The sequence below is a fragment of the Lissotriton helveticus genome, chromosome 8 (assembly GCF_964261635.1).
Source record: "Lissotriton helveticus chromosome 8, aLisHel1.1, whole genome shotgun sequence".
NCBI lineage: Eukaryota > Metazoa > Chordata > Amphibia > Caudata > Salamandridae > Lissotriton > Lissotriton helveticus.
The window spans coordinates 1,349,475,971-1,349,502,713 of record NC_136069.1 but is presented as its reverse complement, the minus strand read 5'-3'; the positions used below and the strand labels follow the sequence as shown (position 1 = coordinate 1,349,502,713).

General features: G+C 44.7%; 1 protein-coding gene across 1 annotated transcript in view; it reads left to right on the top strand.

The window, feature by feature from the left end:
- The first annotated feature begins 8,183 nt into the window (after nucleotides 1–8,183).
- The window catches only part of C8H3orf52 (chromosome 8 C3orf52 homolog), a 175,946-nt gene continuing 157,386 nt past the window's right edge, over nucleotides 8,184–26,743 (top strand). Inside the window, exon 1 of the mRNA XM_078658338.1 lies at nucleotides 8,184–8,521. Within this exon, the coding sequence (XP_078514464.1) occupies nucleotides 8,420–8,521 (102 nt within the window). The 5' untranslated portion in view covers nucleotides 8,184–8,419. The remainder of the gene's footprint in view (nucleotides 8,522–26,743) is intronic.

Here is a 26,743-nt window from a genome sequence, read left to right as displayed (position 1 = left end):
ACAGTTGGGCTCCTGCGCATTCACTCTAGACAGTCACACAAGGGGGGCTGAGGTGTGCCTTGCATATCCTGATTGCCCTTCACCAGGATGATGAGCCTTCCGGAGCTAGAGTGGTGGGTGGAGTTGTCACTGAAACCTGAATAGCGCTGTGCCTGTCCTCACACAAAGCTTTCTCCACCCTTCTGTAGTGTGTCTAGAGCGAGGTCAGGGAAAGACAGGGTCTTGTGCACTTGAAAGACTTTCCTTTGAAGTTTGCCTACTTCAAAGGCAGAAAGGGGTATAAGTATTGGACCTCTGACCCCAAAATCAAAACACTTCTGGACTAAGGACATTCTGCCAGCGAGAAGAGTTGAATGCGGTAGAAGGGACTGCCACTCTGCCTACTGCATTACTGTGCTGGCCTGCTGCCTGCTGCTTCAGTCCTGGGAGTGAAAGGACTGGACTTTGCTTTCTGTATCCTGCTTTCAAGGTTCTCCCAGGGCTTGTGCGTGCTTGCTTCCTGTTAAGAATTCTCAGGGCCATCAAAGACTTCACCTACCAGTGCCTGGGCTCTTGTGCAGAGAGCCCTGACTTGCCAAGTGGTGCCACATCCAGTTCCTGGGTCCTTGGAAGTGTAACTTGGTGAGAAATTCACTCATCGGCTCTCAGCACCAGTTTGATCGATGCAGCACCTGCTTTGAGACTGAAAAATCACTGCAGCATGAGTCCCGAGCACTGTGTCACTGATGTCTGTGGCACCCGCTCCAACTCCAACACAATACCTGCTTGGCTGCTGAAGAATCGATGCAGCACCTGTTATGTGGCTGTGAAATCAACGTAGCACCTGCATCGCTGCATCGCCGCATCGCCGCATCGTGTCTGGATTTTTGACACATGATCCCTCCACGCCAATGCTTCATTGATGTTGCACTGCAGGAAGGAACCAAGGCTGCGTGTCGGGAGACTGAAGCATCACCTTCCCTGCCTAGAAGTAAGGAACCGACACATCACCTCCCCTGGAACTAACTGATGCATTTCTTTGCTTTTCCAGCACCTCACCTCCCATGCACCTACTTCATCTTTGATTTTTTATTTATACAAGGTACTTTATGCTAAAAGATGCGCATCCATTGATTTCTATGGACTGAACTGAAAAGTGATATCTTGACTTGTGTATGTTGAATTTCTGTCGTTTTGATCTTGTTTTATTCAGATAATACTGGCTATTTTTCTAAACTGGTGTGGACTCCTTTTGTAGTGTTTTCACTGTGTGTGTATGTACAAATGCCTTATACCTTACCTCTGTGATAAGCCTGACTGCTCGTGCCAATCTACCAAGGGGGTGAGCAGGGGTTATCTTTGCTGTGTGACTCCCTTACCCTAACTAGAGTGAAGGTCCCTACTGGGACACGGTGCAAACTAGAGACCTCATTTCTGACAACCAGGCTGTGTCTGTTAAGCTGATTAGACACTCCACCCTTTCCAAATTAATAACTGACTTTCTGACACTATGTATAAAATGTATAAAGCAAATACAGTATAAAAAAAGGATTGCACTCGCTCTATAATTACACGGTATTATAGTTGAAATAGTGTGGCGCAAGGAACGTTACAAAGCTTGGGAGTTAAGTGTTGTACTTACATTTATGCTGCTCAGCCAGTGTGTATGTGTGTATGTATGGAACCTTGGAATGAGTGATGACTGCGTGGAATGTTGGTGTGCATGGTGGATGGGAAGAATGACAGTTGGTGAGAGTGGGCTGAGCAGCGAAGATGCAGCTCCTGGTGGGGCTCTGTTCCAGCTTTGAACCAGCTCTTGAATTAGCCTGGAACCTGTAACTACTATCTTGGAACTTGACTAATAAACCTCTACATTGAAATACTTGGCTACCTCTGGTCCTATATACCTTCCACCTTACAACATTTTGGCGACGCTTGGGATCAAATCCTGTATGTTTTGGGAAGCAACCTAATGAAGGTGAGAAACCTACGTTCATCTATTGAAGGTGAGGAAACCTACAGTTGTACGGAACGTTTTTTTTAATTCAAGTAACAAAGTAAAGCAGTCTTAAGGGAAAAAATAACAAGAAGGAGAAGAACGCCCATTTAGCCCCACCAGTGTCCATTACTATCGGGACAGCCTACTCCGGGCGCTTCACACTCCTCATATTTATCACCTTTAAAGGAAAGGAAGGCGTTAATGACAAGAAGTGTGTGTAAACAATTTGCAACTACAAGAAATGTTGTTGTGTCGTTTAAAGCTATCCGTCACTGTTTCACACCAAAGCCTCTAGCCTTCCAAAAACGTCACTAAGAATCATTTATCTGCATTTAACTACAAAGTTAAGATTGATAGATTGTGTCAGGAATGCAAACTTGCTGCCTTTCGGCATTAAAGGAGATCGTTCATCCACATTTTTAGCTTGAGTATGCATTATCCAACAGTGTGAGCATTTAGTGCCATCTAGTGGGCCTGCCAGTGTACTCCATTTTCCGCCTTCAAACTAATAGAAATATTGTTATCTACGGTTTTAAAAGTAATTTATGCTCTGACAGCGTAATTGCAGCATCTAGATGACGATTTGGGCAGCATACCAGTCCTGTGTGTGGAAGTCGCAGAATTCAAGTATGAAAATAAAAACGAACAAATATTTTTTTTATTGCTGGCATTTCGGAATCCTTTAAGCAAACTGAAATTGGTTTATCAGCGGACTTTGGGAATGTACTGTCAGTGTTTCTTTTGTTAACTTTTATTCCTATTGTGAAACCAACTTGAAAGTCGTTACCTGCAATGTGGGCTCGAGCGGGCTGTCCAACTGTTTCTTCACAGTCCTCGAGCTGATGGTATACCACGTCACAGGTTGTTTGTGCTCAATCTCCGATGGAAACAGCACTTACATCACAAGTAAGCCCAACTTTCCGTAGAAAGGACGCAAATACGACGTTGGGGGCCATCTTAGGTAACATCACCATGACAACACCACAGCAAGTCATTTATCGACATGTCGGATCGGAGCTGTTTCTGGCATATGGTATTCGTTTTTAAGGTATTTTGAGACAAAGGGAAAATAAAGACTGCGCTACTCTATAGACGGACTGCCACACCAGCAAATCTCGAATTCTCTTCACATTGCACTTTACTGGAGCTACTCGAAGTATCTATGGAAAAGCTAACATATTGCTTTAAGATCTCGGGTGAGAGAGTTCGCTCACCGGAGTTTGCTCACAAAACATTGTCACCTTAACTGTTTATGTACAATTATTTAACATGCCTATTAATATGCTTATGATGATTTATTTAATGATTTAAGGAAGATGGTGTTGTGTTTAGCAATTGCTGAGTTAGAAGAAATTGACCACAGTCCTTGTTTTATGTTATGGTGGTACTACACTATTTTCATTTGCACTTTAATTGAGTGTTTTACTGTGGGTATGTTTTTCGTGAGAGCTTCATTTGTTCCAGGTTGGACTGTTTGTGGAATCGCTAGTGTATTAACTTATACTTTTCCTGTAGGGTAGTTGTGTACGGGAGCTGGTCTCCATACATTCGGCCTAATCTTCAGTGTGGGTGGTGCGCACACCCTCCTCACTGTCACACTCTACATGGTCTTTGATTTCACCTAGCTTCAGTATTACCATTTACTCGTACCACATTTTTCATCCACTAGTGTGAATTACTGTTTCTTCTTAATTTGTATTGTGTTTACTCATTCATTCATGATGAACAATGGACTGTAGACCCTTATTTTGTTGTAGTGCGCATTGGACTTTGTATCCACTTTTATGGGAATATGCGCGATGGACAGTTGGTCCATGTTTTAGCCTCTTTGTTGGACAGTGGATCCATACTTTTGGCATGTGTTTTGGGCTAAGTGCCTTGAATTGTGCACCCATATTTTGTTGTTATGCGCATTGGGCTCTGTACCCACTTTTATTGGATTGTGCGCGATGGACAGTTGTTCCATGTTTTGGCCTCTTTGTTGGTCAGTGGTCCATACTTTTGGCATGTGTTTTGGGCTAAGTGCCTTGAATTGTGCACCCATATTTTGTTGTTATGCGCATTGGGCTCTGTACCCACTTTTATTGGATTATGCGCGATGGACAGTTGTTCCATGTCTTGACCTCTTTGTTGGTCAGTGGTCCATACTTTTGGTATGTGTTTTGGGTTATGCACCAATTTTCTTTTGTTATGCACATATACTTGGTTATGCGGGATGGGCAGTGACCCATAATTTCGCCTTGGCTTTGTAGTGTTTTGGGCGATGTACCCATACTTTGGCCTCTGTTAAAGCGGTGCCTATATTTTATCTGTGTTTGAAATACACATTAGGCCTTGCACCCAAAAATGTTTTCATTTTTATTGTACAATGAGTCATGTGTCCTTTACTCTTGTACCTTTGAAATCTTTTATTTACATGATTATTATGTACACTTCATTAATGTGTACCAAGAACTCATTTGTGTAGGATACTTAATGGTTTGGTGTTTACACACCGCGGGTGTTCCCCATTCTATTAGTTTTGCGCAGTGTTTTCTTTTGTGTGTGTTATATAAGAATGGATGATTAGTTTGAATTTTACATCTTCTTTATTTCTACTTTTCTCCCATTCCCACACACTATGAGTATGTTACTTACTTATTGCATTTTATATTTTCTTCATGATGTTCCCAAGGGAAGGGGATGTGCCTAGCTATATCTTCCTGCTTGCACTCTTTCCTTGCTGGTTTTCTATACTTTTCATTTCCTTCTTCGTTCTTCTGCAATATGTACTCATCTTGCCCTGCTTCACAATTCTTTCCACTTTCATTCTTCTTTATAGTTAAATTGATCTGTTTGCAATGTTGTATCCTTTTGTTTACAGACATATGTTGCTCTCTCTTAGAGTTAAAACTAATCTTTGTTAATTGTTTCCATAAAGAGAGAGGATATGTTGTACTTACATTTATGCTGCTCAGCCAGTGTGTATGTGTGTATGTATGGAACCTTGGAATGAGTGATGACTGCGTGAAATGTTGGTGTGCATGGTGGATGGGAAGAATGACAGTTGGTGAGAGTGGGCTGAGCAGCGAAGATGCAGCTCCTGGTGGGGCTCTGTTCCAGCTTTGAACCAGCTCTTGAATTAGCCTGGAACCTGTAACTACTATCTTGGAACTTGACTAATAAACCTCTACATTGAAATACTTGGCTACCTCTGGTCCTATATACCTTCCACCTTACAACATTAAGCTCTTTATTTCTTTAACTATTTTGTTGTTTAATTGGTTGGTTAAGCACAACACCTAATCCACAGCTCTCGATGAGATTTGCCTACTGCTCAAGCCAAGCAAACCCAAAGACGAGTTATCTTTATGGAAACATATTCACACTAGGAGATTTTAGCGGCAAAGAAAAAGAGAAAGGCCTCCACAAAGTCTAGACGGTGGGTGTTATCTTACCAGCCTTTAGGCTCTAACTCGGTACGCTTGCACTTTGTCTTTTGTCTCCCATCTAAAAATGACCTCCATGCTTACATGCATCTGTTTGTAGCTTGTTTGGTTTCCAAAGATATAGAACAGGTCACTTCAAGAGATCAACCAAACCTTATGTGAGAAAATCTCATCACCTCCATAGCCTTCTGAAGAATGTCCCCACATAGGGTCTTCAGTGCATTACAGTTGCTGAAAGAGAAGAATATGACTTGAGAATTCTTTCTCCACTCAGGCTTCTGACCCAAACTTTTCTCCCGCGGTGATCATTCAGTAATATTCTCGAGGACCAACCTCAGCAGGGACAGGGGATACTCTACACCAGATCTACATGATATCCATCATCCATCACCTGTGAAGATTCCCATATACATAAAGCATCCACCTCTAAACGCATACTAAGCAACTGACTGGAAAGCAAAATACAGCCTATGTGAGTGATTCCTGGTCCTCAATAGTCAATAGGTGTCTGTCCAGGAGTCAAGCATATCGGGAGGCATTTGTGGGATAGCTTTTATAGGGGGGGATGGGTTGCCTGTCTGAAAAGGTGGAACTTCCTCCTCGATTAATTATATTTTGAACGAGGAGACAAAGTTAGTGGAAGAGGTGTGGCGCCGCGGCCAGGGCGACTGACGCTGTAATCTGGGGACCACGGTTCGATCCCCGGCTCCGGTGGCAGGTTAGCCCAGCACCATGTGACTCTGGGCAATAGCTCGCTTAATCTTCCCGACGGCCCCCAGCGCCTAGAGACCCTTACGGGTGATTGTGCGCTTTACAAATGTGGACTTTTAGTAAGGAAGTAATAGCTACTATCTGTTCACCCACTGTGCTTACAACACTATCAGTATGTAATAGAAAAGTAATGGAAACAGAAAAAACGAGTGTTTGGTAGTTCCAGGTAACACAATAACAGGGAATTATTACCATTGAAGAGATCAGAAACTCCTTACACAAAGTGAATGAAGTTCTAGAAGCTGAACGCCTTTCCCTTGGCAAATCAAAAACGTACTTCTAATTTATCAGTAAAACAATGGAGCGGTGCACTTTCCAAGTAATGTGATATCCAATGAGAAAGCCCAATTTGTATCTTCTTTAAAAGAGACTTTATTTAAATTTCCTTGAACATAGTGAACATCAGCCAACGCGTTTCGTTCGATTTTCGAACTTCGTCAGGGCTTTTAGATTATGTATAACGGGCTTATACTTATTCCTGGATAGTAGATCCAGGATCGTCTTATGGAAATGAATGGTCACATCCTAGCATTTTTCGATACGCCCGAACTGCACCGGCAGACCTACGACCCAAAGCCCTTAATGTGGAGGCTGCATTGATACTCTGACACTGTGACCATTCATTTCCATAAGACGATCCTGGATCTACTATCCAGGAATAAGTATAAGCCCTTTATACATAATCTAAAAGCCCTGACGAAGTTCGAAAATCGAACGAAACGCGTTGGCTGATGTTCACTATGTTCAAGGAAATTTAAATAAAGTCTCTTTTAAAGAAGATACAAATTGGGCTTTCTTATTGGATATCACATTACTTGGAAAGTGCACCGCTCCATTGTTTTACTTATATTTGTTCCCGGCTAGCACGGGTTGCGCCTGTCAGCGGCTGGCGCAGGAGAAGATTGTGCACGCCACTCATTTGACTCTGACTCCTAAGACTTCATTTTGAGTACGCTATCCAAGGCTAGTGCAGCATCTAGAGTCCGCCGCTGTTCCTTCTGTCTCTTTTCTAATTTATCAGTCTGAGCCAAAGGAAGAAAATAACTGAACAGGGTTTTACAGCGAATGAGGAAAGTATGAAGTAAGACAAAAGAAAAAGTGAGATACAGATAAATAGAGTAAGCAAGTGTGACATCGAACTAAGGGGTGAAATGAAAAAGAGAGATGAAAAAGAGAGAAAGAAAGAAAGAGAGAAAGAAAGAGAGAAAGAAAGAAAGAAAGAAAGAAAGAAAGAAAGAAAGAAAGAAAGAAAGAAAGAAAGAAAGAAAGAAAGAAAGAAAGAAAGAAAGAAAGAAAGAAAGAAAGAAAGGAAGGAAGGAAGGAAGAAAGAAAGGAAGGAAAGATGAATGAATGGATGGATGGAGGGAGAGATGGTGGGAAGACAAAAGAAGGACTTCTGTTAGAAGGAAAGGAATTTTGGAAAATTATATAAATAAATAAAAGGGAACAAAAATAGAAAAGAACAAAGAGAGAAAGAAAATAAACTAAAGCAAACAAAGTACGCCTAGTATAAACAACAGGGACAGAAAAGTAGGCTAAAACTGGGAAGGCAAAAGAAAATAAATGAATGGCTGATGACTGTAAAAAAGAAAATATATAATTCAGGGATGCGGTGCAGTACCTAGTAAGCCCATGAGTTACATATTCTTATTTAAGTTTCCTCAGCATGAAGTTTGCCAATCACTCAACAGGGATCCACTGTTCCCAATCATTCATTTAAATGACAATTTAAATATTAATCGAGTTGTTCATAAAATTCGAAGAACAAATGAAACAATGGTCCTTCTTTATGGAATGCAAAATGTTTTTTAAAGTACATTTCAATTATAACTTGGCTTAGAGCGCTCACGAAGAGCAAGGTGTTGTCAGACTGGAAATTCTAGGTATGTGGAATTTGGCTTTCGATCACGGAGCTCAGTCCTGTTCTCGCATGTTTACCCAGCCTCGCTTCACAGTCTGCCTGCGAGCTACGCCGCTGACCACTCCTTCCATGAAACTTTGACCTAGTACTGTGAAAACAGCATAGCTGCTAATGTAGTCACACGGAAGTGAGGAGGCGCTCTGCGGATAATAGTGAGGCTACTACACCCTGTTACTCACAGATAGGAGCTGGAAACGAACTAGAATGTGCTTCATATATCTCCTACCTGTTTAAAAGAGTTTATTTAATGACTGTCCTCTGCGGATTCAAGGATCAAACTGAAGCGATATTTTATTTTTTACGCGATATTTTTCCTTAAAAATGGGATCTACTGGAAGTGAAAATATTGAACTTTTTCAGCACAGCGAAGAAAACTCTGAGGCCAGATGTGATGTCACAGATTCCATACTTCCTGGAGATGAGGTAAGGGGCGCGGCACCTGCTCTTAAATAGCGAAATGTATGTTAACGTAGAAGCAAGCGCCGCCGGAAAATTGTCTTTCCTTTCCCTCAATGGATTTTAAAAGAGCACATACTGAACGTTTCAGGTGCTTTTTCACCGATCGGTAATTGCGCGACGACGTGCTAATGACGCGAGAATACACAGCTTTTTAGTTCTCTTCTGATGGAGGTCTCAATCCCCCCCCCCCCCCCCCCACACACACACACACCTGCATTTGATTTTTAAAGGAGCCAGCCATTCCATGAATGATCTCACAATATGTTTCCAAACTCAGGCAGGCGTCATTTAGCAAAGGAACTTTCTCGAATTTTAATCGTAGGTGATACTTTTTGTTGTTTGGCTGGTTGAATAAAACTATACCTTTCTCTTCTATGTAGAGGAGACATTTTAGGTGGATGTGTTTTGGGAAATTTTCCCTACCCATGTTCAAATGAAATCTCCTGGGGGGGGGGGGGGGCTAGGGCGGTAGGAGGGTGTGATTCATTATTTCCCTGCTGTAAAAGAGCGTTAGCACATATGAGTTATTTTTCTTCTTTCCTGTCTAGAAAGCCTGTCAAAATTCGGGTGATGTTGCCCCTTTTCTACTGCAAAATCAGGCTTTATTCAGGCACATTATCAAATTACATGTATTTCTACTGTTGGGAAACTGCCTGCAAGAGATATTTGAATGCCCACAAGCTGTCAGCCATCAGACCTATCCACTCACTGCCGAAATCGTCTCCGCCAGTGAGTGGATAGCTCTGACGGCATACTTGCCTCTAAGCAAGCGGCACTTGGTAATTCCCCGTGTCTTCCCTGACGAGAGTTGTCGATTATTGCTGACCCAGGGGTCGGTCCTCTAAATTCAGGTGCCACACTGTAGGTTTTAGGTTTGGTTAATCAGGGTCACATTACCAGACAACCAACCACTGTGTAGACAGCTTTTTAGAACTTTGGTCCTGACAAATTGCCACTAGATCTGAGGACTATTTAGACAAGAAAGATGTTGACCATTTGACTTTGCGCCATCCCTGAAACATTACTTCAGCAGTGTGCCTCCCTGTTTTTAATTGGGTTGGAAGTCTTGCTGATTAAATAATTTTTTTGCAGAACTTCCATGTCCCTTTTTAAATCAGCACTAAGAACACTCACTTGCATCACATCCATCTACACACCAAGGCCCCATACCCACAAGGCACCCAACTGCACTTTGGAATAAAAAATCTCTGGCAAAGAGCCCATCATAGGGAGCCCGTCAGGTATTGCAGCGCCGACTTGACAAGGAGACCTATGATGAAGCATGACACCCCGCTGGGTGTGTGAGGGCCTTAATTTCAATAGGAGAAATCCTCCATTCCTCCTATAACTTTTGATCTGTGGACCACTCAGTCCTGTTGTCCTCTCCCTCTCCCCTTCTTAGGAACTGCATACCTTCTTGTATTGAGTAATAAGACAATCACACATGTCTTAAGGTCACCAATCTGTTTTGATTATGTTTTAGAGTACAGAGTATCAGTAAAATCATTGATATCTACGGTATAGCTCAATATTTGTCAGATTTAGTGTTCAAGTTGCATCAACGCATTTCGGTAGACTCCCAGTATTTAGAGCCACCTTCTTCAGGATGAATCAAATCAAATCAAATCAAATCATTTGTATAGCGCACTACTCACCCGGAGGGTCTCAAGGCGCTGGGGGGGGTCCGCTACTGCTCGAACAGCCAGGTCTTGAGCTGCTTCCTGAAGGCCAGGTGGTCTTGGGTCAGGCGGAGGTGGGTCGGAAGGGAGTTCCAAGTCTTGGCGGCCAGGTAGGAGAAGGACATTCCTCCCGTGGTGGCTCTTCGGATGCGGGGGACGGCGGCGAGGGCGTGGCTGGTCGATCGAAGCTGGCGTTTGGGAGCGTAGAAGTTGAGGCGGCTGTTGAGGTATCCTGGGCCTTGGTTGTGTAGGGCTTTGTGTGCGTGGGTGAGGAGCCGGAAGGTGATTCTCTTGTTGACCGGGAGCCAGTGCAGGTCTCTCAGGTGTCCGGAGATGTGGCTGCGGCGGGGGATGTCCAGGATGAGTCGTGCTGAGGTGTTCTGGATCCGCTGGAGTCTCTTCTGGAGTTTGGCGGTGGTTCCGGCGTAGAGGGAGTTGCCGTAGTCCAGACGGCTGGTGACGAGGGCTTGGGTGACCGTCTTCCTGGTCTCGGTGGGGATCCATCGGAAGATCTTACGTAGCATGCGCAGGATGTTGAAGCACGACGAGGAGACGGCGTTGACTTGTCTGGTCATGGAGAGGGAGGAGTCCAGGATGAAGCCCAGGTTGCGTGCGTGGTCTGTGGGTTTGGGTGCGCTGCCCAGGGCGGGGGGCCACCAGGAGTCGTCCCAGGCGGAGGGTGATGATCCCAGGATGAGGACTTCCGTCTTGTCCGAGTTCAGTTTCAGGCGGCTGCTCGACATCCATTTGGCTACGTCTGTCATCCCTTCGTGCAGGTTGGCTCTGGCGGTGGCGGGGTCGTTGGTGAGGGAGAGGATCAGCTGGGTGTCGTCGGCGTAGGAGATGATGTTGAGGTTGTGCTGGTGTGCGATGGCTGCGAGGGGGCTCATGTAGACGTTGAAGAGTGTTGGGCTGAGCGAGGAGCCTTGAGGAACGCCGCAGATGACTTCGGTGGCCTCCGATCTGAACGGGGGGAGGCGGACTCTCTGTGTCCTTCCGGCGAGGAAGGAGATGATCCACTCCAGAGCCTTCTCCTGGATTCCGACGTTGCTGAGGCGCTGTACTAGGGTACAGTGGCAGACAGTGTTGAAGGCCGCGGAGAGGTCCAGGAGGATGAGGGCCGCTGTTTCTCCGTTGTCGAGGAGGGCTCGGATGTCATCGGTAGCTGCGATCAGGGTGGTCTCGGTGCTGTGGTTGGCCCGGAAGCCAGACTGCGAGAGGTCGAGGGAGCCGTTTGTCTCGAGGAAGGTGGCCAGTTGCTTGTTGACGGTCTTCTCGATGACTTTTGCCGGAAACGGGAGCAGCGAGATGGGGCGGTAGTTCTTGAGGTCGGTGGGGTCGGCTGATGGTTTCTTAAGTAGAGCGCTGAGTTTGGCGTGCTTCCAGCTCTCCGGGAAGGTGGCTGTGTCGAAGGAGGTGTTGATGATGTCCTGCAGGTGGGGTGCGATGACAGCGTCGGCCTTGTTGAAGACGTGGTGAGGGCAGGGGTCGGTCGGAGATCCGGAGTGGATGGAGTTCATCGTGCGGATGGTGTCTTCCGTGCTGATCTGGGTCCAGGCGCAGAGGGTGGTGGTGGGGGGCGCTGGTTCGGTCGTGGCGTGCGTCGGTTGGGTGCTGAAGCTGTTGTGTATGTCCGCGATCTTGTTGTGGAAGTAGGAGGCGAGGGAGTTGCAGAGGTCTTGCGAAGGGGTGATGTTGTTGTTTCCGGCGTTGGGGTTGGAGAGCTCTTTCACGATGTTGAAGAGTTCCTTGCTGTTGTGTGCGTTGATGTCCAGTCGTTCCTTGAATGCAGTTTTCTTGGTGGCGTGGATCAGTTGGTGGTGTTTTCGGGTGGCGAGCTTGAGGGCAATCATGTTGTCCGGTGTTGGGTCTCTGCGCCAGGTTTTCTCGAGTGCTCTGCAGTTCTTCTTGGAGCTCTTGAGTTCGTCGTTAAACCATGGGGCTCTCTTGCTGCCGGGTCATGCTCGGCGGGGTCTTCAGAGGGGCGAGGTCGTCTGCGCAGACGCTGATCCATTTCGTGAGGTTGGTGGCCGCTTGGCTGGGGTTCGTTGTGCTGGTGGGAGGGTTCTTGCTCAGGGAAGCGGCGAGCTGGTCTGCAGTGATCTTGTTCCAGCTTCTGCGGGGAACCTGTTGCTGGTGATGGTGGAACGTGGTCCTTCTGAAGCTGGAGTGGACGCAGCTGTGGTCCGTCCAGTGGAGTCCTGTGGCGTGGCTGAAGGCGATGTCCTTGCTGGAAGAGAAGACCGGGTCGAGTGTGTGTCCTGGCGTAGTGGGTGGGGGTGGTCACCAGTTGCTTGAGTCCGAGGTTGGAGAGGTTGTCCAGCAGGGTGGTGGTGTTGCGGTCGTTGTTGTTCTCCAGGTGGAAGTTGAGGTCCCCGAGGAGGATGTAGTCGGCGGAGGGGAGGGCGTGTGGGCTGATGAAGTCGGAATAGATTTCTCCCTCAATTTAGTTTAAACCAACAACAATATCTGCACAGAAAAACATAAAAACAAAAATCAGCCCAATACATTTCTATCAAATCGTATGTGCACCAATTTTATAATTATCTTAAATCTTACAAATGACTGTCTTTTGGTCTTACAAACTTAATAATTACTGATATGGATAAAAATCGACCATCAGTTACATAGTGCCAAGAAACCACTTAGGATGAAGATGTGCAAAACACAGATGCTGTGTTAAATTACGGAAGCACGTTAGATTATAAGAACTCATTACCGGTGGGTACCCCCAAATCAATTCTTGATAAACTTCAGGTTACCAAGTCTAATTTGCTAGGGAATTCCTAACCTGCCAAAAGGAGCTTACATTTCAAGTGGTGCCAGAACTCAGCATGCCACCAGATAACCTGGAGAGAAGTCCGCAGAAGAATCAGCACTCAAGATTACCTTTGAATTGATTTCCTTACAGCAATTACTGCGTGGTCAGATTCAGACGGTCCAATTCCATGAATCATTTAAACCTGCTGCTAATACTTCCCAACCTGTTGCCCTAAAAACCTAACAACAGTCTATTGCATTTATAAATAAAAATTCCTGGTTACAGTTTTACAGATTTTTACAGATAAATACAGACAGAAAACAGTCTATTTCCTGTCTGTAAGAAGCGGAAAAATACAGAAAATGGTGCTTCTTGTGAGTGACTCGTCTTGTTGTCCTTCATAAATTCCAGACCAACTGCTAAGCAGATAGACACCATGGAGATTCCCTTCAATACAGGCATAGTTTAACATATATTTGTATATAATGTTAATAGTTAGCTGTTGGTGTACTGTTTTGTTATTATTGGCTACTTAAGATGCTTGAACGTAACAGGCATCAAAGTATGAGTGCATCTCTATCAGTTAAATAAATGTGGAAATATACAATTTTATCACTCCATTTATTCTGAAAACATAAAATAAATATAGATAAATAGCAATAAAATGGGCAAAAAAAAATATGGATAAATACAGAATGAAATGTAAAAAAAAATACCATAACACCGGGAGCCCTAATTATAAATTACTAACAATTAAAAAAATAAACATTTTAACTTATAAACTATGGTACAAAATGATTATAAGATATAGACTAATAATACTAACACCGAAAATAAATATTTTAATTAATATATATTAAACTAAAAGCAATGTTTTTTACAAATATGTTTAAGTTAACAATAATAAAGCAATTCTATTTGAAGTATTATATAACAAAAACGATATTCTTGACGACAATGTTCTGTGACAAAATATTTCTGTACTAACAATATTTCTTACACAATATTTATGTATAACAATATTTAAAATTCAACATTTTGTCCAGACACCACCACAATCAATGAAAAAAAGCTCCAGGAAAACATAGATTGAGCAGGCTTGTATGCTGACCTACATTTGTACCTATATATAAGCATTTCAGATATGCCAAGCACTAGACATTGAGTGGTGGTAATCCCTCCCCCCCATGGAGTAGAGATAGGCAGTATGGGTATTAGTTAGGCCTTTGAGCCCAGGCCAGACCGCTGTAGGCCAAGGGAGTGATATATGGGTGAACCTCTCGCCAGGCGAGGGTTGATCGGGGCATCTCATGGACGCTGTGTTTTTATATGTGTGTATCTCAGATAATGCTGCAATGTTCTGTTGTTTTTATGTTTCTTGTATTCTGCATAACAAATGCTAATACAGACAAGTTTAAAAAAAAAGAAAAGAGATGCTGAGCACGGAGTAGACATTTAGGACCAGGCTGTAATACTAATTGTAATTATATAACAGAGGCAAGCAATTGAATTGTGCAGAGACAAATTAGCAACATTATTTAAGGTGTTTATTTACCAGAGCGGAAAGATGAATGAAAACTCTCATCACGTGCTAGAGTTCATACCTGCACCAATATGCAAATATTTGCGCAGGCACAATGACTGCCTTGAAATGATACCATTTTCTGATCATACAAGTGGGGCTATGGACTAAAGTAGTGCAAAGACTGGTCATCAGTGTTACTTACCAAAAATGCCAGAGACCAAACTGGCACATAGAGTGACCTAAAGTATAGCCTATATGTGATCAAACAAAAGGCCAATTACTGGATGGACATGGAAACTACACTGTAGGATTATACACATGTAATGAATAACGAAGAGACCAAGGACCAAATGAGGTTGCAGGAACTGAATTGCAGTTCTACATAGGTGGGATGATATGAAAAGTTCAGTGACTGAATGCACATGCAGAATACAGTGCAGTGTTATGCATAGTTGCTCATTCACAAGTAGACAAAGAGTGCATTACTATGGCGCTTATCATCACCCTCTAGAACGAGGAAAATGATTCTCATACTACAATTCTTTAAACCTCAAAGGTAGCAGAAGGTCAGCATTCAGTGAAAAAATGCCTGCATCTCATTAGATGAATGATAAGGAGGGAAACCCAATCAACCCTTGTAGTTTTGGGCAATGATACGATAAAGTGAACAATACCTGCAAGGGATTTTATTTAAGCAAACGATTCTACTGAATTAAAGGGCTTATGTTGTTGTTGCTGTAAAAAGTCTTTATTCATTCATTATTGTGTACCCTATTTTTATACTTTAATGTCAAAATAACACTGACATTCTTTTTCAAATTACCAAAGGTTTCCCGTGTGTTCATTCTTCTGTTTTGTTGTCTGTTGACACTAAGAAGTTATCTCCAGTTGGAGTGACATCCCTGACTAAGCCCTTTAATTCAGTAGAATCTTTTGCTTCAATAAAATCCCTTGCAGGTATTGTTCACTTTATTGCATCTCATTAGAATCATTAATATATTAAGATATACTGATGTAGAGATAGGTCCTTAACCCCTTCCACGCTCATGACAAGCTCAGCTCGTCATGAGTTACGCCTGTCGTACGCTCATGACGAGCTGAGCTCGTCATGAACCGCGGCTTTTCGCAAAAGTCAGCGCACAGCGGGAAAACCCGCAGCGCGCATGGGGTTAAATTCACTAATCCAGAAGTCTGTAATGCCTTCAAAGACTTCCCATGGTATCATAGAAAGGTACCCATGGGCTGTGTTACAGAGAATTTGCACTAGTGCAAATAACAGTGCAACACCAGTCAGCTCTATTTTTCCACTCTTATAAACCACATGCTGGAAGAAGGCGTGTGGGGATGGTGCAGAATCCACATAATAAACATGCTTAAATTCAGAAGGTGACTAAGCAATAAAGATGCCTTTAAGTTTTGTTTTCATCTTGTCACCTTTGCTATGCATTTAAAGACGGAGGTCAAATGTCAAGCTATTTCTTCTGACACAATGCTTTCAACATGTAGATTGTTGTTTACTTTCTCTAACAGCAAAATTAGAGGATTTTGTAAAGTGAACTATCTGACAATCTTGCTGGGGTAAAGGAAGAGTGGAACAAAAGGTGGTGGGATGTCAGTTTTTTATACTACACACATTTAAATACCTGCAAATGAACAGTGTAAATATTTCCAAGCATATCAGCAGTTAGGAAAGCACAAATGAAACACACTTTTTTTTATAATTTTGTAAGTGTGATTAAAACAATGCTTTTAATATGATCAATTCAAGATGCTTTATTTGGTGATGTGCGAATCATAAATATTACCAGAAGCCCAATTTCCACACATTATTCTTTGTTAGTTATATATATAGCGTTATCAGTAAAACTACAAGCCAGTGTGAATTCTGTTGCCACTGCAATGGAAAATGAGGTGTTTATTAATGACTCTGCACTACTACATATTTGTGACAGTGTGCTCTAAAATGCACCACCGGCTGCATATCATTTATGACAATCTTGGAATTCAGTGATGTAACATTGATGGTTCACGGCCTATCCGAACATATTTACCAGCATCACTGCCCCAGTCCATATTAAAGGAAACTTTTTCACTACAGCAAATTTATTAAAAAGAGGAGCCAGTGCAAATTAGCAACTATCTGGAGTTGTTTCACATTTTAGGGTATAAAACATCAGAAGCACAAAACCTGCCCTTTTAAAATTTTATTTAAAAATGTGGCTTTTTGGGAATCCTAATCTATTAATGAATCATATTAAAGAATAATAATATATTAAGGATGCTATTAATGATGCTGGACATGTCTGAAGCACCTCATCTATACCACTCTCTTGAAAGAGTGAGCGAGATGGGTTGGGTGTTCGATGTTTAAGATGGCTAACTCATTTTGTTGAGTTGCACGGCAAGGATTTGATTTCTGGACAACATACATTTCCACATGGAACCTTTTCACCACCTCCTGATAGAACTTGAGGTAGATTTCAAAATCAGAATTCTAAACTGGCTCAAACTGAATGAAACCAAGACATAGGTTCAGACTGTGGTTTATCACTTATGCCTAAAACAGGGAAGGTTTCTACATGACTCTTTCAGAGTTGTTTTAATGGAGATTCCCACAAAGAGCAGACCTAAAAAAGTTGGAGTGACATTGGACTATCACCTGCCCATGAGAGGCTGCAGAAGAGCCAGAGGTGTCATACAAGCAAAATCGGATTATGGGCACTCCTTGATTGCAGCCACCAGTCAGCAACAGCATAGTCAATCTACTTAAACGCGTTGATACTCCCAAAAGCTTGTAGGAGATACATTGGTTTCCAGTATCATGTAGAAACCATTATTTTAGAGTTCAAACTGTTGCTCATAAACAGAGGCGTAGGTAGACCCTTTGCCGTCCTTGGCGGTCCCTTCCTTTGCCGCCCGCAATCTTGCTGATGAGCGGGGAGGGAGAGGGGGGGCGGTCGGACGGTTTGTGCTGGCGATGTTTCCTGCAGCATTTTGTTTGCCACCCCAAAGCAAACTCGGGAAAGAGCGGGGAGCTGCCGCCCACAAAACTTGTGCCGTGGGTGGCGGACTACACCCCTTCAACCCTCCCTTGCTACTGCACTGCTCATAAAGTAAAGTACAAAAATGTTGCCAATTACTTATATTAATTTCAAATAGGTCAACCTAGGAGGCCCTTGAGATCCATAGATAAAATACTGTCCATTCTTCTGAAAACCGTGAGAACAAAATCAAGTGGTAGCTTGTTCTGTAGCAATGCTTTGGAATGGCTTCCGGGTAAGCTAAGCAGAACAGAACAATTTCTTCATTATAAGAAGCACAACTTGACTGAACAGCTCTTGATGAAAACATAGCAAAGACTTGTTGCATTCTTTTGATACTTATGTAATGAAACAATTAAATAAACTGATTTTGCTTCAAATATAGACCCGTTTTTTATTTATGAAAAGTGGATAAAAATGTATGTTTCTACATCTTGCTACATAAACAGGGCTGGTTTCTGCAATATTTGCCCTCGTTCAAATGCAATATAACCCGGTCCCGACTTTGAAGAAAGTAACAGTGGTGCAAATGGATTATCCTACCTTGTTTATCCTTTTCAAAGTTTGTATTATATGGCTCCTTAAGTCTGCCAGCATAGAGCCAGTAAGTTCTCATGAGCATGCCCAGTAGAAAAGCGTCACAGTTTCTTCTGAGACGCTGAGAATTACACCCCAGCCCACTTGTATGTTCCGCTCACAAAGTCAGTTTGACAACTGTCTCCTTAAAAAAAATCTTATTTAGTATAAGAGAGTAGGCTGCAGACCAGAGAGGAGGCATAACAAGTATTTATTGTAGGATAATGATATTAGTTTTATTTCTGGGGTCCACCCTGGACAATGTCGCAAACCCACGACCTGATTCCCAAAGCCTTTTCTAGGATGAGTAAGCATGTCTTACCCCTGGAAATTAATGAGCACAGCACGCCTAAGGAGGTGTAATACACCACTACTCATAAAGTTTTTAAATCAAGGCAGACCGCTCTCAGTTATGATAGTGAGCGTGAGAGAAAAGGCCAGAGTGAAAAAAGAGAGTAGAAACCTAACAGGAATGTGGTGAGATTACTTACCCTCCCACACCCTCTTCCACCCAATATGTGAATTCATCAACCCACAACCATGCAGCTACCCATTTATGCAATATTATCCAGGCCTAGAGGATTCCAGTCCTGGTTTTTGGTGCATCCCGTTTCTGTTTCCGCTAGCTGTTCTGTGCCGTCGGCTGAGATGCAGGGGGCTCCTCCGGCTCGCTCCTTTGGCTTGTTGTTGTTGTTGCGACCCCCCGTCACCACCTACTTCTCAGCGGGGGCAGCGGAGCGGCGTAGAGGCTTTGAGGACAATTTCGGCCTGCCGGAGTTGAGTTCAGTGGAGCGCAGTTCACGGCGTCCCGACCCACGTACTCATAGGGAGGTGTAGTGCGGTGTGGTGAGCCGTGGGCAGTGGCCTTTGAGAGAGCGCAAACTGATTTAAATGTATGAGTACATCACACTTACCTGTAGTAAGCACAAATCATGAGGAGAAATGCCATGAGTGCTAATAGTATCTGCAATTATATTCTGAATGTATAGCTAATGTAGAGATTTAAGTAGAAGTGGAACTAATACAGAAATGTGTGACATTATATGATTTATTAGATGTGATTATTTTTGAATCCATGTCGTGAAGCTGCTAAAACATAAGATGGTATGTGGTTAAGAGCAGAACGTGGTAGGCCTCAGGGCCAGAGCTGGAGGGAAAGGGAAGGTGGTTCTTTTCACGACGCAGATTATATTAATGGTTTGGTCATTGCATTAAATAGGCCATGATTTATAGAAATGTTTACTAAATAATAGAATAAGAGTATTAACATGCTTTAATTAAATGAAGAAGTTGAATGCGATAATCATAATGAGAAATATTATAGGCCTGAAATGTTTTAGCATTGATTTACACGTACATGTCTGGGCTGAGAAATGTTGCAAGCCTTTTTAGAAGTCTATGAGAGTTGGGTTCTTGGCGGCAGATATCTGTCTGCAACAGGAAAGGGGGGATCCAATTATAAATGAATGAATAGAGGTCTGTTCAGTAGAAGGCCCAGACATGGAGGAGGGTTCTGGAATGTTTAAGGGGTATCAGCGGGCCGGAGAAGAGCCTGAGAAGCAAGGTCAACTCTAACGTCTGAGGCCCAATACAAAGCATCATGGAAAAAGCCTGAAGCTACACCACGTGAGAGGCGTTTCGCAAGGGGCGTCTCAAATGTTGTTGACTGTTTTGTATTAGGGACAGCACCCCTGGGTGGAGTTAGAGCAGATACCTGAGGACCCTTTAGAGAGCGGATGGGTAGGCAGAGAGGGGTCATGACTGGAGAACTATAGGTTTTCACCAAGAGACTTAGAGTGAGTGACTTCCCTTGGGGGTCATTCACTGCTGACACCTTTGTTAGGTTGGGATTTGGTTAAGTAGGGATACCATCTAGAACAGGGTAGGGACGCCTAACCTGTGTTTGTTTTCCTCCAACCTAAATGAAGGAGAGATATGCGTCTATGCTGATAGCTTTATTATTCTTAGAACTTGTGTTAGTGATTTCTGTTGCTCGTCTGAGGGCTTTTCGAGAGCACATGTATGTAATTGGACCTGTGTATCTCGTGAATCTCATTCTGAGATGTCTGTATTTGCAGCTTATCATTTCCTTACAATAAACTTTTGAAAGCTAGAAGTTGTCTGTGGTCTTTGGGAGTAGAGTCCTTTATTGGGTGAACTAACTTGCAGATGGGTGTACTGTTTTCCTCCTAGACAGGCAACAAAGGTTCAGTCGACCAGATCGAGGTTTGGATCAATAGATATAAGGTATCGATCAAAATCTCGCCCTTTCAGTTGGTAGCTATAGAGGATGGTTGCCTTCTTGAGGACGGTGACCTAGGCCAGGTTAGCTTACCCCAAGGCCCCTAGAAACGGACGATCGGAAGAACAGCCCGCCGAAGAAGATCCGGATGACGTGAGACAGAAAAAGCAGCAGTATCGGTCGAGAGTGAGTATAAAGGGTTATGCGTGTTAGATTGCGGTGTTTTGTATTGTATCTATGTTGTAATGTCTGGCGGAGTTGAATGTCTGTAGAGTGACTGTGGAACAGGTTGTGAGCGCGCGCAACCGGTGGAAATCTTAAGTTCAAGGAGAGCTTAAGTGGTTCGGGTGTATCGGACACCCAGAGTAATTGTCAACTAGTGTGAAGGGGGTCATGAGGTACCATTGATCACCCGAGAGACCGAGATAGGGGGAACGTAAGAGTGAGTGCGTGAGTAACGGACGCTGGTCGGAAGTTACTGTGTGTGTAAGCAACCTATCAGAGAGACGATAGACATCTCGTCAGTTGTGTTGACAATTACAGATAGACTGTGGACGTACAGTCGAGAGAAGTGACCGCTTGGTCGGAAGTAGTCATTTTTCGGTGTATGAATGGGACGCATGCATAACCGGGAGACGAGTTGAGAAAGGAGGGGTGCTGCTGCGAAGCGGAGAAAAGTGACGTCAGGTGGTGTCGCGCAGTGATTGGCCGACAGGAGAAAGACCGCGCTGTGATAGGCCCAGCTAGCAAAGCCGCGACAGGATTGGTGGATTGTCATCAGGAAGTAAACAGAGTAGCGAGGCTGGATTTTGTGCGCATAATTATGAAGTGTTTTAAATGGTTGAAAGCGGTGTTTAAAAAAGAGAAGCGGGGATCGTATGAAGGGGAAGAAGCCCCGCCGGAGGGTACGCCAGCTCGTTATATGGCAGTGAATGTTGGGCTGCATACGATCCTTTGGATATCAGAGTGGAGTAAGATTACTGAAGGAAATGAGGAACTGACGTTCCCGAAGTACGGGACGTTCAGATTAGAGGTGTTACATCGATTGAAATCAGTCATGACCTCAATGAGACCCTTGCCTAGACCAACCCAGTTTGAAGCTCTTGATGCATGGCTTAGGGCAGCGCATGAAAAGAATATGAACAGACGACAAGAAAGGGTGAAACGATCGGTAAGGGCAGTACAGGATGCCAGGTGGGATGCGGATGCTAAAAGATGGAGAGTGCATAACATGGAAGTAAATAAACTGTACCCAGTGTTAGAGGCGCCAGTAAATAAAACCCCCCTAGAAGAAGATGATGAGAGCGAAACAGAGGACAGCCTGATAAACAGATTACTGACAGACAGGCCACCCCCGTATAATAGAGCAGGGGGAGAGGTCGAGAATACTGAAGGAGAAAAGGGGGGCAATGCAGGAGAGCATAGACCGCTTCCCAGTTCAGAGTGGGATCCTGAGCCAAAGAAAGAACTGTCCCAGCCTGGTCAGGTGCAACAGGTAGTCGGGAGGTTTGTGGTACAAAGAGCGCCGGAAACGGAAAGCGCCACATCCTACCCATTACCAGATGCACTACAGGTACCTGTTACCATAGGTCCTATAATATCGATATATGACCAAGAGAGAGCAAGAGGGGAAGAACGGGTACGGAAGGACAGAGAAAGAGCAGAGAAGGCAAGGAGGAACGATACCACTAATTCCCCAAGTCAGATGCCGATACCCAGAGAGTGGAGTACCCCGATGCACACAGCAGGGGACCCAGGAGGAGATCCTGGGGGTCCTAGATGGCCAATGGATCTGAGGGGATCTGGACGAAAATCCTTTCAAGAGTTAAATGAGTACATGAAGCAGTGGGATGAGGCAGTGAAGGCTCAAAAGAGCATCAATGCTGCGGAAGCTGAAAGGGAAAGTCAGGACAGCCGAGCTCGGACTCACTGCGGGGCTGGAGAGAGTAGCCCGGAGTGGGACTGTAGAGGGAGTAGGGGAGTCACCCATTGGGCCCGGAGTGGAGGTAGAACAGACCTGGAAAACGGGGGCCCCGGGAGTGAAGGGGTGGCGCGCCCAATACTCAGTGAAGGGGAGAGGAGAGCACAAGAGTACAGAAACAGCTTTAAATGTCCACACTGTGTGCCCGGCACCAGAGAACAGAATGGGAGTTGTGAGAGGTCGCACCATAGTCCCTGTGATGACGGCAATGAGCGCAGCCCAGGGAATATGGGGAACCAGGAAGGATCGTATCGGATACTGAGCGATACGAGGCAAAGGGAGTGTAGCGACCAGAGGGAAAATAACAGAGAGATGTGCGGTGAGAGGAGAGAAGAAGAAGAGAGTGGGCACAGAGAGAGTGGGGGTAACAGGCCCGTGTTCCATCACCTTCCTAGATCGGATGGCCGAGCATGGGACCTGGAGAGATGGGAGCGAGGGAGACCACCCATTAACTCTCCCGAGCCCAAACGTAGAGCTCGAAGTTGGGATGGTAGGGAAACCAGTGAGCCCCCTTCGAAAGACATATTGCGAGCTGAGATAAAAGCCAAGAGACTTGATGTCTCCAGCTTAAGGTCAGATCTGGATGACATGGTAGATGGTACCCTGCCTTTAGAAAGAATGGAAATGTATGAACAGGATGAAATACTGAGATATGCCAGGTACTGCTGTGATGAGATAGATTCCAAGGCTAAGAAACTAAAAGAAAAGTTGATGGTGGTACAGATGCAGGCAGCAGGGAAGGGGGGACAACAGCAACAGCAGCAAGGGACAGGTACAGGAGGAAAGAAGCAGTACAGTCAGAACAAGGGTAATGAGGAGAGTTCCACCTTTAGACCCAGAATAGACATAGCTACCTTGAAGAAAACGACTAGGTGCCACCAGTGCAACGAGCTGGGGCATTGGAAACGCGAGTGCCCTTACAATGTAGAGATAGGAGAGCAAGAGATAGAGGAGGAAGAGGTCCAGAGCGCGCCTACAAGAGGGGTAACGCCATACCAAGGAAAGGTGCTCAAAGGGGGGGGGGCTCCTCCCCGAGCCCAGTTCCCGCAACCTCCTCGAGTAGGGAGTATGGGTAAGACCTATAGACAAATGCCCCTGTTTGTGGAAGGGGAAGAGTGCTATTATGTGGACCCATTAACCGGACAGAGAGTGGAAAGAGAAGACTGCACCCTCGGGGCAGCCTTGGAGGTAGATCAGAGGGGACCCTATGTGGAAGCAGAAGTAGCAGGGTGCCCTACGACATTTCTGGTGGACACGGGAGCCACTAGATCCACGATCAGATCAGCTGCAGTTCCAGACCTGCCCATGTCTGGAGAGACCATACAGGTGGTAGGGGTCGCAAACAGGAGAATAACCAGCCAATTGACAGAACCGGTGCAGGTGAAAATAGGGAAGTACAGTGATGAGCACCAGTTTGTGGTTTGCGATTCAAGCCCTGTGTGTCTGCTAGGAAGAGACCTGTTGTGTAAATTAAATTGTACTATATACTGTACACCTCAGGGAGTGGAGGTATTGACTAATGATGATGATGCAGATTTCAAAGTTGCAAACTCAAGAATATGTGTGGAGCTGTACCCTACCTTGACAGTAGAGGAGCTTCCCTGGGACTTGAGAGAGACAGTGGCATCAGAAGTATGGGATTTCACTGGGGAAGAGATTGGATTGGTCAAAGGGGTGGACCCAGTGAAAATTGTAGTGAAACCGCATGCTGAGTTCCCAAGAACACCCCAATACAAATTGACTCCAGAAACGATTGCAGGCATAAAACCCGTGATCGAGTCCATGATTAAACAGGGAATACTGAAAGAAATCGTGGGTAGTCCATGCAACTCCCCGATTATGGGTCTGCAGAAACCAAATGGGAAATTTCGGATAGTACAGGACCTTCGAAAGATTAATAACATAGTCGTTTCGTGTTGTCCAGTGGTACCGAATCCATCAGTGATACTGTTTCAGATTCCATTCCAAGCAGAGTGGTTCACAGTGATCGATCTTTGTCAGGCTTTCTTTTCGATCCCTTTGGACGAAGATAGCCATTTTCTTTTCGCATTTAAGCTGGAAAATCGCGTCCTAACATGGTGTCGTATCCCTCAGGGGTATACAGAGAGCCCATCGATCTTTAACCAGCTTCTGAAGAAAAATCTTGAAAGTCTAGTGCTGCCCCAGAAGTCAGTTCTGGTCCAGTACATAGACGACCTCCTTGTGGCGTCAGAAACAGAAGAAGCTTGCAGGGAAGACTCCATTGCTTTGTTAAATCACCTAGCTGCCAATGGGCACAAGGTGTCCCCGGGAAAATTGCAGTACTGCCTGACAGAGGTGCAGTACTTAGGACACAGAATTGAGAAAGGCAAACGAAAAGTGTCACCAGACAGGATAGAGGCGATCATGAAAATGAATGCGCCTAAGACACAGAGAGAGGTCAGGATGTTCCTAGGGATGGTGGGTTATTGCCGACAGTGGATCGTGAACTTTTCACTGAAAGCAAAGCCCTTGCAAAAACTGACGCACAAGGAGGTGAGTGATCCGGTACCATGGGACAAAGACTGTTTGATGGCGTTCTTACAGCTGAGAGAGGACCTGTGTCGTGCTCCGGCATTGGGAATGCCTGATTACAATAAACAATTTTTCCTTTACTGTTGTGAGAGAGAAGGTTGTGCGTTGTCTGTGTTGGTCCAAATCCATGGGAATGCCCGTAGACCAGTTGCTTATTTCTCGGCTACTTTAGATCCAGTAGCCGCAGCGTTGCCCGGATGTCTCAAATCCGTTGCTGCAACGGGTGTCAGCATTGAAAGATGTGAAAATATCGTCATGGGGCACCCGTTAGAGGTGTGCGTGCCACATTCTGTTCAACTATTGATGACCAGGACCAAAACACAGCATCTGACCAACAGTAGGCTCACGCGCTATGAGCAAGTTATTCTTGCTGCAGAGAATGTGACCCTCAAGAGATGCTCTGTTTTGAACCCTGCTACCTTGATGCCACTTCCAAATGATATCGATGATGATGATGAATGTACAGACCATGACTGTCTCGATGTGACTGAACTATGTACCAAACCCAGACCCGACATCGTAGATGAGCCACTGACCGACCCAGACGAAGTTTTCTTTGTCGATGGCTCATGTGTAAGAGACGAAGTTGGGCAGTTGAGAGCAGCTTATGCTGTTTGTACAATTGAAGGAGTTGTGGAAGCTGGGTGCCTGGAAGGAGTACACTCCGCTCAGGTAGCCGAGATTATTGCCCTGACACGTGCTTGCTTAGCAGGCAATCAAATTCGAGTTACCATATACACCGACAGCCAGTATGGGTATGGGGTAGTTCATGATTACGGGCAGTTATGGTCTCAAAGAGGGTTCATGACCTCTTCAGGCTCTCCCATTCGCAATGGAGAGTTTGTGCGCCTGTTGTTAGAAGCATTGCAATACCCAGCAAGTATCGCAGTTGTAAAATGCATCGCACATACCAGAAATGAGGACTTTGTTTCGAAAGGCAATAGATATGCTGATGAAGTTGCGCGGTATTGCGCGGAACAAGGTTACTCTTTCACAGAGGTGGATGTGGGTGGAATAAATGTAAGAACTGAATTAGCCATGATACTGGAAACTGTTGATACTTGGGATGAACTGTCAACCATGCAAGAAAATGCTCCTGATTCTGAAAAAGAAACATGGGAAAAGGCAGGATGTGTAATGGGTGAGACCCATTTTTGGGTCTCAGCAGACGGCAGAGCAGTGTTGCCCAATGAGATGGTGAGTCCAATGGCTAGGCTCATACATGGTCCCGTACACTTAGGGAGAGATGCTATGCTGAGAGTGTTTAGACAGACTTGGTACAATCCTAAGTTTAGAATAGCAGCAGAAGCAGTGTGCCAGCGTTGTGTGACCTGCCAGCAGCTGAACGTAGGGAAAAGAACACCAGTTGCACTAAGTCACATAGGAAGGTCTGGAGGTCCATTCAATCGAATGCAGATAGATTTCATTGAAATGCCAAGGTGCAACCGCCTCCGCTATGTCCTGGTGGTTGTTTGTGTGTTCTCCAGATGGGTTGAGGCATACCCTACACGTAGGTGCGACACCCTCACAGTGGCCAAGTTACTGCTTAGAGAACTCATTCCTCGCTTCGGGGTGCCGGCCTTTTTGGAATCAGATAGGGGAACACATTTTAACAGCGAGCTTGTGAAGATGGTCTGTGTAGCGTTAAATATCGACCAAAAGCTGCATTGCAGTTACCGACCAGAAGCCTCAGGAATTGTGGAGCAGATCAATGGCACGATCAAGTCCAGAATAGCTAAAGTTTGTTCCTCAACGACTCTGAGTTGGCCTGATGCCCTGCCATTGGTCCTCATGAGCCTTCGTAGTACCCCAGACAGAAGAACAGGGT